This window comes from Haliotis asinina, chromosome 10, assembly GCF_037392515.1.
Source record: "Haliotis asinina isolate JCU_RB_2024 chromosome 10, JCU_Hal_asi_v2, whole genome shotgun sequence".
NCBI classification, from domain to species: Eukaryota; Metazoa; Mollusca; class Gastropoda; order Lepetellida; family Haliotidae; genus Haliotis; species Haliotis asinina.
In genome coordinates this window covers 54,852,458-54,871,023 of record NC_090289.1, presented here as the reverse complement: position 1 = coordinate 54,871,023, position 18,566 = coordinate 54,852,458, and the positions used below count along the sequence as shown (strand labels likewise).

Sequence of the window (18,566 nt, the reverse complement as noted above, 5' to 3'; positions counted from 1 at the left end):
GACTGGAACATCCTCAGCAATGACAGAAAACACATCTACCATAACCAGTTCGTATACAACAGAGACACCAAGCCAGACATCTACGCTTTCCACTCTTTTCACAACGCCCACAAGTGCGTGGTCCACACCATCAAGAGAAGCTACAACACCTACTCCCACAATGACAACAGAGGTGTACTCTGGTACAACGCTGGGACAAACTTCCACAGCATCAGAGGGTAGCACTGAGTCAAGCCAGTCGGAAACAACATTCCATGTCACAAACACAGAATCTACCCTTTCTCAGCAATCCTCCTCCACAGCATCAGGCTCGGAGAGCACCACTGAAGCCACGACCTCTTCACTTTCAAGTACAGCCAGTCAAGCAGGCACCTCTCAGTCCACGGTCACCAAGCAAGCCCCATATAGCACACAAGGCTCAACAGAGGAATCGTCACCACAGACAGCCTCTACTCCCACAGTGGAAACGTCACAAACAGTTATTCCTGGCCCCTACCAAGAATCTATGTCCACTACGATGGAAGCCACCTCAACGTTGTCCACTACGGAATCTACGAAAGAAACGTTGGGCACAGAAACCAGTCAAAGCTTGACTGTTTCCACTGAATCGGCCTTCACGGAATCTGCTTCCCTTGCCACTGCATCTACAACTTCCTCTCAGGAGCCAACCACTCAAGAAACGACGAGGACTGACACGTCTTCAGTATCCACTGTTTCAACGACTGAGGAAAGCTTGACATCGGAAATGCTGACTGGAACATCCTCAGCAATGACAGAAAACACATCTACCATAACCAGTTCGTATACAACAGAGACACCAAGCCAGACATCTACGCTTTCCACTCTTTTCACAACGCCCACAAGTGCGTGGTCCACACCATCAAGAGAAGCTACAACACCTACTCCCACAATGACAACAGAGGTGTACTCTGGTACAACGCTGGGACAAACTTCCACAGCATCAGGGGGTAGCACCGAGTCAAGCCAGTCGGAAACAACATCCCATGTCACAAACACAGAATCTACCCTTTCTCAGCAATCCTCCTCCACAACATCAGGCTCGGAGAGCACCACTGAAGCCACGACCTCTTCACTTTCAAGTACAGCCAGTCAAGGAGGCACCTCCCAGTCCACGGTCACCAAGCAAGCCCCATATAGCACACAAGGCTCAACAGAGGGGTCGTCACCACAGACAGCCTCTACTCCCACAGTGGAAACGTCACCCACAGTCACTCCTGGCCCCTACCAAGAATCTATGTCCACTACGATGGAAGCCACCTCAACGTTGTCCACTACGGAATCTACGAAAGAAACGTTGGGCACAGAAACCAGTCAAAGCTTGACTGTTTCCACTGAATCGGCCTCCACGGAATCTGCTTCCCTTGCCACTGCATCTACAACTTCCTCTCAGGAGCCAACCACTCAAGAAACGACGAGGACTGACATGTCTTCAGTATCCACTGTTTCAACGACTGAGGAAAGCTTGACATCGGAAATGCTGACTGGAACATCCTCAGCAATGTCAGAAAACACATCTACCATAACCAGTTCGTATACAACAGAGACACCAAGCCAGACATCAACGCCTTCCACTCTTTTCACAACGCCCACAAGTGCGAGGTCCACACCATCAAGAGGAGCTACAACACCTACTCCCACAATGACAACAGAGGTGTACTCTGGTACAACGCTGGGACAAACCTCCACAGCATCAGAGGGTAGCACTGAGTCAAGCCAGTCGGAAACAACATTCCATGTCACAAACTCAGAATCTACCCTTTCTCAGCAATCCTCCTCCACAGCATCAGGCTCGGAGAGCACCACTGAAGCCACGACCTCTTCACGTTCAAGTACAGCCAGTCAAGCAGGCACCTCCCAGTCCACGGTCACCAAGCAAGCCCCATATAGCACACAAGGCTCAACAGAGGAATCGTCACCACAGACAGCCTCTACTCCCACAGTGGAAACGTCACCCACAGTTACTCCTGGCCCCTACCAAGAATCTATGTCCACTACGATGGAAGCCACCTCAACGTTGTCCACTACGGAATCTACGAAAGAAACGTTGGGCACAGAAACCAGTCAAAGCTTGACTGTTTCCACTGAATCGGCCTCCACGGAATCTGCTTCCCTTGCCACTGCATCTACAACTTCCTCTCAGGAGCCAACCACTCAAGAAACGACGAGGACTGACACGTCTTCAGTATCCACTGTTTCAACGACTGAGGAAAGCTTGACATCGGAAATGCTGACTGGAACATCCTCAGCAATGTCAGAAAACACATCTACCATAACCAGTTCGTATACAACAGAGACACCAAGCCAGACATCAACGCCTTCCACTCTTTTCACAACGCCCACAAGTGCGAGGTCCACACCATCAAGAGAAGCTACAACACCTACTCCCACAATGACAACAGAGGTGTACTCTGGTACAACGCTGGGACAAACTTCCACAGCATCAGAGGGTAGCACTGAGTCAAGCCAGTCGGAAACAACATTCCATGTCACAAACTCAGAATCTACCCTTTCTCAGCAATCCTCCTCCACAGCATCAGGCTCGGAGAGCACCACTGAAGCCACGACCTCTTCACGTTCAAGTACAGCCAGTCAAGCAGGCACCTCCCAGTCCACGGTCACCAAGCAAGCCCCATATAGCACACAAGGCTCAACAGAGGAATCGTCACCACAGACAGCCTCTACTCCCACAGTGGAAACGTCACCCACAGTTACTCCTGGCCCCTACCAAGAATCTATGTCCACTACGATGGAAGCCACCTCAACGTTGTCCACTACGGAATCTACGAAAGAAACGTTGGGCACAGAAACCAGTCAAAGCTTGACTGTTTCCACTGAATCGGCCTCCACGGAATCTGCTTCCCTTGCCACTGCATCTACAACTTCCTCTCAGGAGCCAACCACTCAAGAAACGACGAGGACTGACATGTCTTCAGTATCCACTGTTTCAACGACTGAGGAAAGCTTGACATCGGAAATGCTGACTGGAACATCCTCAGCAATGACAGAAAACACATCTACCATAACCAGTTCGTATACAACAGAGACACCAAGCCAGACATCTACGCTTTCCACTCTTTTCACAACGCCCACAAGTGCGAGGTCCACACCATCAAGAGAAGCTACAACACCTACTCCCACAATGACAACAGAGGTGTACTCTGGTACAACGCTGGGACGAACCTCCACAGCATCAGAGGGTAGCACTGAGTCAAGCCAGTCGGAAACAACATTCCATGTCACAAACACAGAATCTACCCTTTCTCAGCAATCCTCCTCCACAGCATCAGGCTCGGAGAGCACCACTGAAGCCACGACCTCTTCACTTTCAAGTACAGCCAGTCAAGGAGGCACCTCCCAGTCCACGGTCACCAAGCAAGCCCCATATAGCACACAAGGCTCAACAGAGGAATCGTCACCACAGACAGCCTCTACTCCCACAGTGGAAACGTCACCCACAGTCACTCCTGGCCCCTACCAAGAATCTATGTCCACTACGATGGAAGCCACCTCAACGTTGTCCACTACGGAATCTACGAAAGAAACGTTGGGCACAGAAACCAGTCAAAGCTTGACTGTTTCCACTGAATCGGCCTCCACGGAATCTGCTTCCCTTGCCACTGCATCTACAACTTCCTCTCAGGAGCCAACCACTCAAGAAACGACGAGGACTGACATGTCTTCAGTATCCACTGTTTCAACGACTGAGGAAAGCTTGACATCGGAAATGCTGACTGGAACATCCTCAGCAATGACAGAAAACACATCTACCATAACCAGTTCGTATACAACAGAGACACCAAGCCAGACATCTACGCTTTCCACTCTTTTCACAACGCCAACAAGTGCGAGGTCCACACCATCAAGAGAAGCTACAACACCTACTCCCACAATGACAACAGAGGTGTACTCTGGTACAACGCTGGGACAAACTTCCACAGCATCAGAGGGTAGCACTGAGTCAAGCCAGTCGGAAACAACATTCCATGTCACAAACACAGAATCTACCCTTTCTCAGCAATCCTCCTCCACAGCATCAGGCTCGGAGAGCACCACTGAAGCCACGACCTCTTCACGTTCAAGTACAGCCAGTCAAGCAGGCACCTCTCAGTCCACGGTCACCAAGCAAGCCAAATATAGCACACAAGGCTCAACAGAGGAATCGTCACCACAGACAGCCTCTACTCCTACAGTGGAAACGACACAAACAGTTATTCCTGGCCCCTACCAAGAATCTATGTCCACTACGATGGAAGCCACCTCAACGTTGTCCACTACGGAATCTACGAAAGAAACGTTGGGCACAGAAACCAGTCAAACCTTGACTGTTTCGACTGAATCGGCCTCCACGGAATCTGCTTCCCTTGCCACTGCATCTACAACTTTCTCTCAGCAGCCAACCACGCAAGAAATGACGAGGACTGACACGTCTTCAGTATCCACTGTTTCAACGACTGAGGAAATCTTGACATCGGAAATGCTGACTGGAACATCCTCAGCAATGATAGGAAACACATCTACCATAACCAGTTCGTATACAACAGAGACACCAAGCCAGACATCTACGCTTTCCACTCTTTTCACAACGCCCACAAGTGCGAGGTCCACACCATCAAGAGAAGCTACAACACCTACTCCCACAATGACAACAGAGGTGTACTCTGGTACAACGCTGGGACAAACCTCCACAGCATCAGAGGGTAGCACTGAGTCAAGCCAGTCGGAAACAACATTCCATGTCACAAACACAGAATCTACCCTTTCTCAGCAATCCTCCTCCACAGCATCAGGCTCGGAGAGCACCACTGAAGCCACGACCTCTTCACTTTCAAGTACAGCCAGTCAAGGAGGCACCTCCCAGTCCACGGTCACCAAGGAAGCCCCATATAGCACACAAGGCTCAACAGAGGAATCGTCACCACAGACAGCCTCTACTCCCACAGTGGAAACGTCACCCACAGTCACTCCTGGCCCCTACCAAGAATCTATGTCCACTACGATGGAAGCCACCTCAACGTTGTCCACTACGGAATCTACGAAAGAAACGTTGGGCACAGAAACCAGTCAAAGCTTGACTGTTTCCACTGAATCGGCCTCCACGGAATCTGCTTCCCTTGCCACTGCATCTACAACTTCCTCTCAGGAGCCAACCACTCAAGAAACGACGAGGACTGACATGTCTTCAGTATCCACTGTTTCAACGACTGAGGAAAGCTTGACATCGGAAATGCTGACTGGAACATCCTCAGCAATGACAGAAAACACATCTACCATAACCAGTTCGTATACAACAGAGACACCAAGCCAGACATCTACGCTTTCCACTCTTTTCACAACGCCCACAAGTGCGAGGTCCACACCATCAAGAGAAGCTACAACACCTACTCCCACAATGACAACAGAGGTGTACTCTGGTACAACGCTGGGACGAACCTCCACAGCATCAGAGGGTAGCACTGAGTCAAGCCAGTCGGAAACAACATTCCATGTCACAAACACAGAATCTACCCTTTCTCAGCAATCCTCCTCCACAGCATCAGGCTCGGAGAGCACCACTGAAGCCACGACCTCTTCACTTTCAAGTACAGCCAGTCAAGGAGGCACCTCCCAGTCCACGGTCACCAAGCAAGCCCCATATAGCACACAAGGCTCAACAGAGGAATCGTCACCACAGACAGCCTCTACTCCCACAGTGGAAACGTCACCCACAGTTACTCCTGGCCCCTACCAAGAATCTATGTCCACTACGATGGAAGCCACCTCAACGTTGTCCACTACGGAATCTACGAAAGAAACGTTGGGCACAGAAACCAGTCAAAGCTTGACTGTTTCCACTGAATCGGCCTCCACGGAATCTGCTTCCCTTGCCACTGCATCTACAACTTCCTCTCAGGAGCCAACCACTCAAGAAACGACGAGGACTGACACGTCTTCAGTATCCACTGTTTCAACGACTGAGGAAAGCTTGACATCGGAAATGCTGACTGGAACATCCTCAGCAATGTCAGAAAACACATCTACCATAACCAGTTCGTATACAACAGAGACACCAAGCCAGACATCAACGCCTTCCACTCTTTTCACAACGCCCACAAGTGCGAGGTCCACACCATCAAGAGAAGCTACAACACCTACTCCCACAATGACAACAGAGGTGTACTCTGGTACAACGCTGGGACAAACTTCCACAGCATCAGAGGGTAGCACTGAGTCAAGCCAGTCGGAAACAACATTCCATGTCACAAACTCAGAATCTACCCTTTCTCAGCAATCCTCCTCCACAGCATCAGGCTCGGAGAGCACCACTGAAGCCACGACCTCTTCACGTTCAAGTACAGCCAGTCAAGCAGGCACCTCCCAGTCCACGGTCACCAAGCAAGCCCCATATAGCACACAAGGCTCAACAGAGGAATCGTCACCACAGACAGCCTCTACTCCCACAGTGGAAACGTCACCCACAGTTACTCCTGGCCCCTACCAAGAATCTATGTCCACTACGATGGAAGCCACCTCAACGTTGTCCACTACGGAATCTACGAAAGAAACGTTGGGCACAGAAACCAGTCAAAGCTTGACTGTTTCCACTGAATCGGCCTCCACGGAATCTGCTTCCCTTGCCACTGCATCTACAACTTCCTCTCAGGAGCCAACCACTCAAGAAACGACGAGGACTGACATGTCTTCAGTATCCACTGTTTCAACGACTGAGGAAAGCTTGACATCGGAAATGCTGACTGGAACATCCTCAGCAATGACAGAAAACACATCTACCATAACCAGTTCGTATACAACAGAGACACCAAGCCAGACATCTACGCTTTCCACTCTTTTCACAACGCCCACAAGTGCGAGGTCCACACCATCAAGAGAAGCTACAACACCTACTCCCACAATGACAACAGAGGTGTACTCTGGTACAACGCTGGGACGAACCTCCACAGCATCAGAGGGTAGCACTGAGTCAAGCCAGTCGGAAACAACATTCCATGTCACAAACACAGAATCTACCCTTTCTCAGCAATCCTCCTCCACAGCATCAGGCTCGGAGAGCACCACTGAAGCCACGACCTCTTCACTTTCAAGTACAGCCAGTCAAGGAGGCACCTCCCAGTCCACGGTCACCAAGCAAGCCCCATATAGCACACAAGGCTCAACAGAGGAATCGTCACCACAGACAGCCTCTACTCCCACAGTGGAAACGTCACCCACAGTCACTCCTGGCCCCTACCAAGAATCTATGTCCACTACGATGGAAGCCACCTCAACGTTGTCCACTACGGAATCTACGAAAGAAACGTTGGGCACAGAAACCAGTCAAAGCTTGACTGTTTCCACTGAATCGGCCTCCACGGAATCTGCTTCCCTTGCCACTGCATCTACAACTTCCTCTCAGGAGCCAACCACTCAAGAAACGACGAGGACTGACATGTCTTCAGTATCCACTGTTTCAACGACTGAGGAAAGCTTGACATCGGAAATGCTGACTGGAACATCCTCAGCAATGACAGAAAACACATCTACCATAACCAGTTCGTATACAACAGAGACACCAAGCCAGACATCTACGCTTTCCACTCTTTTCACAACGCCAACAAGTGCGAGGTCCACACCATCAAGAGAAGCTACAACACCTACTCCCACAATGACAACAGAGGTGTACTCTGGTACAACGCTGGGACAAACTTCCACAGCATCAGAGGGTAGCACTGAGTCAAGCCAGTCGGAAACAACATTCCATGTCACAAACACAGAATCTACCCTTTCTCAGCAATCCTCCTCCACAGCATCAGGCTCGGAGAGCACCACTGAAGCCACGACCTCTTCACGTTCAAGTACAGCCAGTCAAGCAGGCACCTCTCAGTCCACGGTCACCAAGCAAGCCAAATATAGCACACAAGGCTCAACAGAGGAATCGTCACCACAGACAGCCTCTACTCCTACAGTGGAAACGACACAAACAGTTATTCCTGGCCCCTACCAAGAATCTATGTCCACTACGATGGAAGCCACCTCAACGTTGTCCACTACGGAATCTACGAAAGAAACGTTGGGCACAGAAACCAGTCAAACCTTGACTGTTTCGACTGAATCGGCCTCCACGGAATCTGCTTCCCTTGCCACTGCATCTACAACTTTCTCTCAGCAGCCAACCACGCAAGAAATGACGAGGACTGACACGTCTTCAGTATCCACTGTTTCAACGACTGAGGAAATCTTGACATCGGAAATGCTGACTGGAACATCCTCAGCAATGATAGGAAACACATCTACCATAACCAGTTCGTATACAACAGAGACACCAAGCCAGACATCTACGCTTTCCACTCTTTTCACAACGCCCACAAGTGCGAGGTCCACACCATCAAGAGAAGCTACAACACCTACTCCCACAATGACAACAGAGGTGTACTCTGGTACAACGCTGGGACAAACCTCCACAGCATCAGAGGGTAGCACTGAGTCAAGCCAGTCGGAAACAACATTCCATGTCACAAACACAGAATCTACCCTTTCTCAGCAATCCTCCTCCACAGCATCAGGCTCGGAGAGCACCACTGAAGCCACGACCTCTTCACTTTCAAGTACAGCCAGTCAAGGAGGCACCTCCCAGTCCACGGTCACCAAGGAAGCCCCATATAGCACACAAGGCTCAACAGAGGAATCGTCACCACAGACAGCCTCTACTCCCACAGTGGAAACGTCACCCACAGTCACTCCTGGCCCCTACCAAGAATCTATGTCCACTACGATGGAAGCCACCTCAACGTTGTCCACTACGGAATCTACGAAAGAAACGTTGGGCACAGAAACCAGTCAAAGCTTGACTGTTTCCACTGAATCGGCCTCCACGGAATCTGCTTCCCTTGCCACTGCATCTACAACTTCCTCTCAGGAGCCAACCACTCAAGAAACGACGAGGACTGACATGTCTTCAGTATCCACTGTTTCAACGACTGAGGAAAGCTTGACATCGGAAATGCTGACTGGAACATCCTCAGCAATGACAGAAAACACATCTACCATAACCAGTTCGTATACAACAGAGACACCAAGCCAGACATCTACGCTTTCCACTCTTTTCACAACGCCCACAAGTGCGAGGTCCACACCATCAAGAGAAGCTACAACACCTACTCCCACAATGACAACAGAGGTGTACTCTGGTACAACGCTGGGACGAACCTCCACAGCATCAGAGGGTAGCACTGAGTCAAGCCAGTCGGAAACAACATTCCATGTCACAAACACAGAATCTACCCTTTCTCAGCAATCCTCCTCCACAGCATCAGGCTCGGAGAGCACCACTGAAGCCACGACCTCTTCACTTTCAAGTACAGCCAGTCAAGGAGGCACCTCCCAGTCCACGGTCACCAAGCAAGCCCCATATAGCACACAAGGCTCAACAGAGGAATCGTCACCACAGACAGCCTCTACTCCCACAGTGGAAACGTCACCCACAGTCACTCCTGGCCCCTACCAAGAATCTATGTCCACTACGATGGAAGCCACCTCAACGTTGTCCACTACGGAATCTACGAAAGAAACGTTGGGCACAGAAACCAGTCAAAGCTTGACTGTTTCCACTGAATCGGCCTCCACGGAATCTGCTTCCCTTGCCACTGCATCTACAACTTCCTCTCAGGAGCCAACCACTCAAGAAACGACGAGGACTGACAGGTCTTCAGTATCCACTGTTTCAACGACTGAGGAAAGCTTGACATCGGAAATGCTGACTGGAACATCCTCAGCAATGACAGAAAACACATCTACCATAACCAGTTCGTATACAACAGAGACACCAAGCCAGACATCTACGCTTTCCACTCTTTTCACAACGCCCACAAGTGCGAGGTCCACACCATCAAGAGAAGCTACAACACCTACTCCCACAATGACAACAGAGGTGTACTCTGGTACAACGCTGGGACAAACTTCCACAGCATCAGAGGGTAGCACTGAGTCAAGCCAGTCGGAAACAACATTCCATGTCACAAACACAGAATCTACCCTTTCTCAGCAATCTTCCTCCACAGCATCAGGCTCGGAGAGCACCACTGAAGCCACGACCTCTTCACGTTCAAGTACAGCCAGTCAAGCAGGCACCTCCCAGTCCACGGTCACCAAGCTAGCCCCATATAGCACACAAGGCTCAACAGAGGAATCGTCACCACAGACAGCCTCTACTCCCACAGTGGAAACGTCACCCACAGTCACTCCTGGCCCCTACCAAGAATCTATGTCCACAACGATGGAAGCCACCTCTACGTTGTCCACTACGGAATCTACGAAAGGAACGTTGGGCACAGAAACCAGTCAAAGCTTGACTGTTTCCACTGAATCGGCCTCCACGGAATCTGCTTCCCTTGCCACTGCATCTACAACTTCCTCTCAGGAGCCAACCACTCAAGAAACGACGAGGACTGACACGTCTTCAGTATCCACTGTTTCAACGACTGAGGAAAGCTTGACATCGGAAATGCTGACTGGAACATCCTCAGCAATGACAGAAAACACATCTACCATAACCAGTTCGTATACAACAGAGACACCAAGCCAGACATCTACGCTTTCCACTCTTTTCACAACGCCCACAAGTGCGAGGTCCACACCATCAAGAGAAGCTACAACACCTACTCCCACAATGACAACAGAAGTGTACTCTGGTACAACGCTGGGACAAACCTCCACAGCATCAGAGGGTAGCACTGAGTCAAGCCAGTCGGAAACAACATTCCATGTCACAAACACAGAATCTACCCTTTCTCAGCAATCCTCCTCCACAGCATCAGGCTCGGAGAGCACCACTGAAGCCACGACCTCTTCACGTTCAAGTACAGCCAGTCAAGGAGGCACCTCCCAGTCCACGGTCACCAAGGAAGCCCCATATAGCACACAAGGCTCAACAGAGGAATCGTCACCACAGACAGCCTCTACTCCCACAGTGGAAACGTCACCCACAGTCACTCCTGGCCCCTACCAAGAATCTATGTCCACTACGATGGAAGCCACCTCAACGTTGTCCACTACGGAATCTACGAAAGAAACGTTGGGCACAGAAACCAGTCAAAGCTTGACTGTTTCCACTGAATCGGCCTCCACGGAATCTGCTTCCCTTGCCACTGCATCTACAACTTCCTCTCAGGAGCCAACCACTCAAGAAACGACGAGGACTAAGACGTCTTCAGTATCCACTGTTTCAACGACTGAGGAAAGCTTGACATCGGAAATGCTGACTGGAACATCCTCAGCAATGACAGAAAACACATCTACCATAACCAGTTCGTATACAACAGAGACACCAAGCCAGACATCTACGCTTTCCACTCTTTTCACAACGCCCACAAGTGCGAGGTCCACACCATCAAGAGAAGCTACAACACCTACTCCCACAATGACAACAGAGGTGTACTCTGGTACAACGCTGGGACAAACTTCCACAGCATCAGAGGGTAGCACTGAGTCAAGCCAGTCGGAAACAACATTCCATGTCACAAACACAGAATCTACCCTTTCTCAGCAATCTTCCTCCACAGCATCAGGCTCGGAGAGCACCACTGAAGCCACGACCTCTTCACGTTCAAGTACAGCCAGTCAAGGAGGCACCTCCCAGTCCACGGTCACCAAGCTAGCCCCATATAGCACACAAGGCTCAACAGAGGAATCGTCACCACAGACAGCCTCTACTCCCACAATGGAAACGTCACCCACAGTCACTCCTGGCCCCTACCAAGAATCTATGTCCACTACGATGGAAGCCACCTCAACGTTGTCCACTACGGAATCTACGAAAGGAACGTTGGGCACAGAAAGCAGTCAAAGCTTGACTGTTTCCACTGAATCGGCCTCCACGGAATCTGCTTCCCTTGCCACTGCATCTACAACTTCCTCTCAGGAGCCAACCACTCAAGAAACGACGAGGACTGACACGTCTTCAGTATCCACTGTTTCAACGACTGAGGAAAGCTTGACATCGGAAATGCTGACTGGAACATCCTCAGCAATGACAGAAAACACATCTACCATAACCAGTTCGTATACAACAGAGACACCAAGCCAGACATCTACGCTTTCCACTCTTTTCACAACGCCCACAAGTGCGAGGTCCACACCATCAAGAGAAGCTACAACACCTACTCCCACAATGACAACAGAGGTGTACTCTGGTACAACGCTGGGACAAACTTCCACAGCATCAGAGGGTAGCACTGAGTCAAGCCAGTCGGAAACAACATTCCATGTCACAAACACAGAATCTACCCTTTCTCAGCAATCCTCCTCCACAGCATCAGGCTCGGAGAGCACCACTGAAGCCACGACCTCTTCACGTTCAAGTACAGCCAGTGAAGGAGGCACCTCCCAGTCCACGGTCACCAAGCAAGCCAAATATAGCACACAAGGCTCAACAGAGGAATCGTCACCACAGACAGCCTCTACTCCCACAATGGAAACGTCACCCACAGTCACTCCTGGCCCCTACCAAGAATCTATGTCCACTACGATGGAAGCCACCTCAACGTTGTCCACTACGGAATCTACGAAAGAAACGTTGGGCACAGAAACCAGTCAAAGCTTGACTGTTTCCACTGAATCGGCCTCCACGGAATCTGCTTCCCTTGCCACTGCATCTACAACTTCCTCTCAGGAGCCAACCACTCAAGAAACGACGAGGACTGACACGTCTTCAGTATCCACTGTTTCAACGACTGAGGAAAGCTTGACATCGGAAATGCTGACTGGAACATCCTCAGCAATGACAGAAAACACATCTACCATAACCAGTTCGTATACAACAGAGACACCAAGCCAGACATCAACGCTTTCCACTCCTTTCACAACGCCCACAAGTGCGTGGTCCACACCATCAAGAGAAGCTACAACACCTACTCCCACAATGACAACAGAGGTGTACTCTGGTACAACGCTGGGACAAACTTCCACAGCATCAGAGGGTAGCACTGAGTCAAGCCAGTCGGAAACAACATTCCATGTCACAAACACAGAATCTACCCTTTCTCAGCAACCCTACTCCACAGCATCAGGCTCGGAGAGCACCACTGAAGCCACGACCTCTTCACGTTCAAGTACAGCCAGTCAAGGAGGCACCTCCCAGTCCACGGTCACCAAGCAAGCCAAATATAGCACACAAGGCTCAACAGAGGAATCGTCACCACAGACAGCCTCTACTCCCACAATGGAAACGTCACCCACAGTCACTCCTGGCCCCTACCAAGAATCTATGTCCACTACGATGGAAGCCACCTCAACGTTGTCCACTACGGAATCTACGAAAGAAACGTTGGGCACAGAAACCAGTCAAAGCTTGACTGTTTCCACTGAATCGGCCTCCACGGAATCTGCTTCCCTTGCCACTGCATCTACAACTTCCTCTCAGGAGCCAACCACTCAAGAAACGACGAGGACTGACACGTCTTCAGTATCCACTGTTTCAACGACTGAGGAAAGCTTGACATCGGAAATGCTGACTGGAACATCCTCAGCAATGACAGAAAACACATCTACCATAACCAGTTCGTATACAACAGAGACACCAAGCCAGACATCAACGCTTTCCACTCCTTTCACAACGCCCACAAGTGCGTGGTCCACACCATCAAGAGAAGCTACAACACCTACTCCCACAATGACAACAGAGGTGTACTCTGGTACAACGCTGGGACAAACTTCCACAGCATCAGAGGGTAGCACTGAGTCAAGCCAGTCGGAAACAACATTCCATGTCACAAACACAGAATCTACCCTTTCTCAGCAATCCTCCTCCACAGCATCAGGCTCGGAGAGCACCACTGAAGCCACGACCTCTTCACGTTCAAGTACAGCCAGTCAAGCAGGCACCTCCCAGTCCACGGTCACCAAGCAAGCCAAATATAGCACACAAGGCTCAACAGAGGAATCGTCACCACAGACAGCCTCTACTCCCACAATGGAAACGTCACCCACAGTCACTCCTGGCCCCTACCAAGAATCTATGTCCACTACGATGGAAGCCACCTCAACGTTGTCCACTACGGAATCTACGAAAGAAACGTTGGGCACAGAAACCAGTCAAAGCTTGACTGTTTCCACTGAATCGGCCTCCACGGAATCTGCTTCCCTTGCCACTGCATCTACAACTTCCTCTCAGGAGCCAACCACTCAAGAAACGACGAGGACTGAAACGTCTTCAGTATCCACTGTTTCAACGACTGAGGAAAGCTTGACATCGGAAATGCTGACTGGAACATCCTCAGCAATGACAGAAAACACATCTACCATAACCAGTTCGTATACAACAGAGACACCAAGCCAGACATCTACGGTTTCCACTCCTTTCACAACGCCCACAAGTGCGAGGTCCACACCATCAAGAGAAGCTACAACACCTACTCCCACAATGACAACAGAGGTGTACTCTGGTACAACGCTGGGACAAACTTCCACAGCATCAGAGGGTAGCACTGAGTCAAGCCAGTCGGAAACAACATTCCATGTCACAAACACAGAATCTACCCTTTCTCAGCAATCCTCCTCCACAGCATCAGGCTCGGAGAGCACCACTGAAGCCACGACCTCTTCACGTTCAAGTACAGCCAGTCAAGCAGGCACCTCTCAGTCCACGGTCACCAAGCAAGCCAAATATAGCACACAAGGCTCAACAGAGGAATCGTCACCACAGACAGCCTCTACTCCCACAATGGAAACGTCACCCACAGTCACTCCTGGCCCCTACCAAGAATCTATGTCCACTACGATGGAAGCCACCTCAACGTTGTCCACTACGGAATCTACGAAAGAAACGTTGGGCACAGAAACCAGTCAAAGCTTGACTGTTTCCACTGACTCGGCCTCCACGGAATCTGCTTCCCTTGCCACTGCATCTACAACTTCCTCTCAGGAGCCAACCACTCAAGAAACGACGAGGACTGAAACGTCTTCAGTATCCACTGTTTCAACGACTGAGGAAAGCTTGACATCGGAAATGCTGACTGGAACATCCTCAGCAATGACAGAAAACACATCTACCATAACCAGTTCGTATACAACAGAGACACCAAGCCAGACATCTACGCTTTCCACCCTTTTCACAACGCCAACAAGTGCGAGGTCCACACCATCAAGAGAAGCTACAACACCTACTCCCACAATGGCAACAGAGGTGTACTCTGGTACAACGCTGGGACAAACTTCCACAGCATCAGAGGGTAGCACTGAGTCAAGCCAGTCGGAAACAACATTCCATGTCACAAACACAGAATCTACCCTTTCTCAGCAATCCTCCTCCACAGCATCAGGCTCGGAGAGCACCACTGAAGCCACGACCTCTTCACGTTCAAGTACAGCCAGTCAAGCAGGCACCCCCCAGTCCACGGTCACCAAGCAAGCCAAATATAGCACACAAGGCTCAACAGAGGAATCGTCACCACAGACAGCCTCTACTCCCACAATGGAAACGTCACCCACAGTCACTCCTGGCCCCTACCAAGAATCTATGTCCACTACGATGGAAGCCACCTCAACGTTGTCCACTACGGAATCTACGAAAGAAACGTTGGGCACAGGAAGCAGTCAAACCTTGACTGTTTCCACTGAATCGGCCTCCACGGAATCTGCTTCCCTTGCCACTGCATCTACAACTTCCTCTCAGGAGCCAACCACTCAAGAAACGACGAGGACTGAAACGTCTTCAGTATCCACTGTTTCAACGACTGAGGAAAGCTTGACATCGGAAATGCTGACTGGAACATCCTCAGCAATGACAGAAAACACATCTACCATAACCAGTTCGTATACAACAGAGACACCAAGCCAGACATCTACGCTTTCCACTCTTTTCACAACGCCCACAAGTGCGAGGTCCACACCATCAAGAGAAGCTACAACACCTACTCCCACAATGACAACAGAGGTGTACTCTGGTACAACGCTGGGACAAACTTCCACAGCATCAGAGGGTAGCACTGAGTCAAGCCAGTCGGAAACATCATTCCATGTCACAAACACAGAATCTACCCTTTCTCAGCAATCCTCCTCCACAGCATCAGGCTCGGAGAGCACCACTGAAGCCACGACCTCTTCACGTTCAAGTACAGCCAGTCAAGCAGGCACCTCCCAGTCCACGGTCACCAAGCAAGCCCCATATAGCACACAAGGCTCAACAGAGGAATCGTCACCACAGACAGCCTCTACTCCCACAGTGGAAACGTCACCCACAGTCACTCCTGGCCCCTACCAAGAATCTATGTCCACTACGATGGAAGCCACCTCAACGTTGTCCACTACGGAATCTACGAAAGAAACGTTGGGCACAGAAACCAGTCAAAGCTTGACTGTTTCCACTGAATACGCCTCCATGGAATCTGCTTCCCTTGCCACTGCATCTACAACTTCCTCTCAGGAGGCAACCACTCAAGAAACGACGAGGACTGAAACGTCTTCAGTATCCACTGTTTCAACGACTGAGGAAAGCTTGACATCGGAAATGCTGACTGGAACATCCTCAGCAATGACAGAAAACACATCTACCATAACCAGTTCGTATACAACAGAGACACCAAGCCAGACATCTACGGTTTCCACTCCTTTCACAACGCCCACAAGTGCGAGGTCCACACCATCAAGAGAAGCTACAACACCTACTCCCACAATGGCAACAGAGGTGTACTCTGGTACAACGCTGGGACAAACTTCCACAGCATCAGAGGGTAGCACTGAGTCAAGCCAGTCGGAAACAACATTCCATGTCACAAACACAGAATCTACCCTTTCTCAGCAATCCTCCTCCACAGCATCAGGCTCGGAGAGCACCACTGAAGCCACGACCTCTTCACGTTCAAGTACAGCCAGTCAAGCAGGCACCTCCCAGTCCACGGTCACCAAGCAAGCCAAATATAGCACACAAGGCTCAACAGAGGAATCGTCACCACAGACAGCCTCTACTCCCACAATGGAAACGTCACCCACAGTCACTCCTGGCCCCTACCAAGAATCTATGTCCACTACGATGGAAGCCACCTCAAAGTTGTCCACTACGGAATCTACGAAAGAAACGTTGGGCACAGAAACCAGTCAAAGCTTGACTGTTTCCACTGAATCGGCCTCCACGGAATCTGCTTCCCTTGCCACTGCATCTACAACTTCCTCTCAGGAGCCAACCACTCAAGAAACGACGAGGACTGAAACGTCTTCAGTATCCACTGTTTCAACGACTGAGGAAAGCTTGACATCGGAAATGCTGACTGGAACATCCTCAGCAATGACAGAAAACACATCTACCATAACCAGTTCGTATACAACAGAGACACCAAGCCAGACATCTACGCTTTCCACTCTTTTCACAACGCCCACAAGTGCGAGGTCCACACCATCAAGAGAAGCTACAACACCTACTCCCACAATGACAACAGAGGTGTACTCTGGTACAACGCTGGGACAAACTTCCACAGCATCAGAGGGTAGCACTGAGTCAAGCCAGTCGGAAACATCATTCCATGTCACAAACACAGAATCTACCCTTTCTCAGCAATCCTCCTCCACAGCATCAGGCTCGGAGAGCACCACTGAAGCCACGACCTCTTCACGTTCAAGTACAGCCAGTCAAGCAGGCACCTCCCAGTCCACGGTCACCAAGCAAGCCCCATATAGCACACAAGGCTCAACAGAGGAATCGTCACCACAGACAGCCTCTACTCCCACAGTGGAAACGTCACCCACAGTCACTCCTGGCCCCTACCAAGAATCTATGTCCACTACGATGGAAGCCACCTCAACGTTGTCCACTACGGAATCTACGAAAGAAACGTTGGGCACAGAAACCAGTCAAAGCTTGACTGTTTCCACTGAATCGGCCTCCATGCAATCTGCTTCCCTTGCCACTGCATCTACAACTTCCTCTCAGGAGCCAACCACTCAAGAAACGACGAGGACTGACACGTCTTCAGTATCCACTGTTTCAACGACTGAGGAAAGCTTGACATCGGAAATGCTGACTGGGACATCCTCAGCAATGACAGAAAACACATCTACCATAACCAGTTCGTATACAACAGAGACACCAAGCCAGACATCTACGCTTTCCACTCTTTTCACAACGCCCACAAGTGCGAGGTCCACACCATCAAGAGAAGCTACAACACCTACTCCCACAATGACAACAGAGGTGTACTCTGGTACAACGCTGGGACAAACTTCCACAGCATCAGAGGGTAGCACTGAGTCAAGCCAGTCGGAAACAACATTCCATGTCACAAACACAGAATCTACCCTTTCTCAGCAATCCTCCTCCACAGCATCAGGCTCGGAGAGCACCACTGAAGCCACGACCTCTTCACGTTCAAGTACAGCCAGTCAAGCAGGCACCTCCCAGTCCACGGTCACCAAGCAAGCCCCATATAGCACACAAGGCTCAACAGAGGAATCGTCACCACAGACAGCCTCTACTCCCACAGTGGAAACGTCACCCACAGTCACTCCTGGCCCCTACCAAGAACCTATGTCCACTACGATGGAAGCCACCTCCACGTTGTCCACTACGGAATCTACGAAAGAAACGT

At 50.4% G+C, this 18,566-nt stretch overlaps 1 protein-coding gene across 1 annotated transcript in view; it reads left to right on the top strand.

The window, feature by feature from the left end:
* The window catches only part of LOC137298785 (pneumococcal serine-rich repeat protein-like), a 41,267-nt gene that overhangs the window by 22,295 nt on the left and 406 nt on the right, over window positions 1-18,566 (top strand). Inside the window, exons 6-13 of the mRNA XM_067831061.1 lie at window positions 287-9,703; window positions 10,037-10,453; window positions 10,787-11,203; window positions 11,537-11,953; window positions 12,287-15,703; window positions 16,037-17,203; window positions 17,537-17,953; window positions 18,191-18,564. Of these exons, the coding sequence (XP_067687162.1) occupies window positions 287-9,703; window positions 10,037-10,453; window positions 10,787-11,203; window positions 11,537-11,953; window positions 12,287-15,703; window positions 16,037-17,203; window positions 17,537-17,953; window positions 18,191-18,564 (16,043 nt within the window). The remainder of the gene's footprint in view (window positions 1-286; window positions 9,704-10,036; window positions 10,454-10,786; window positions 11,204-11,536; window positions 11,954-12,286; window positions 15,704-16,036; window positions 17,204-17,536; window positions 17,954-18,190; window positions 18,565-18,566) is intronic.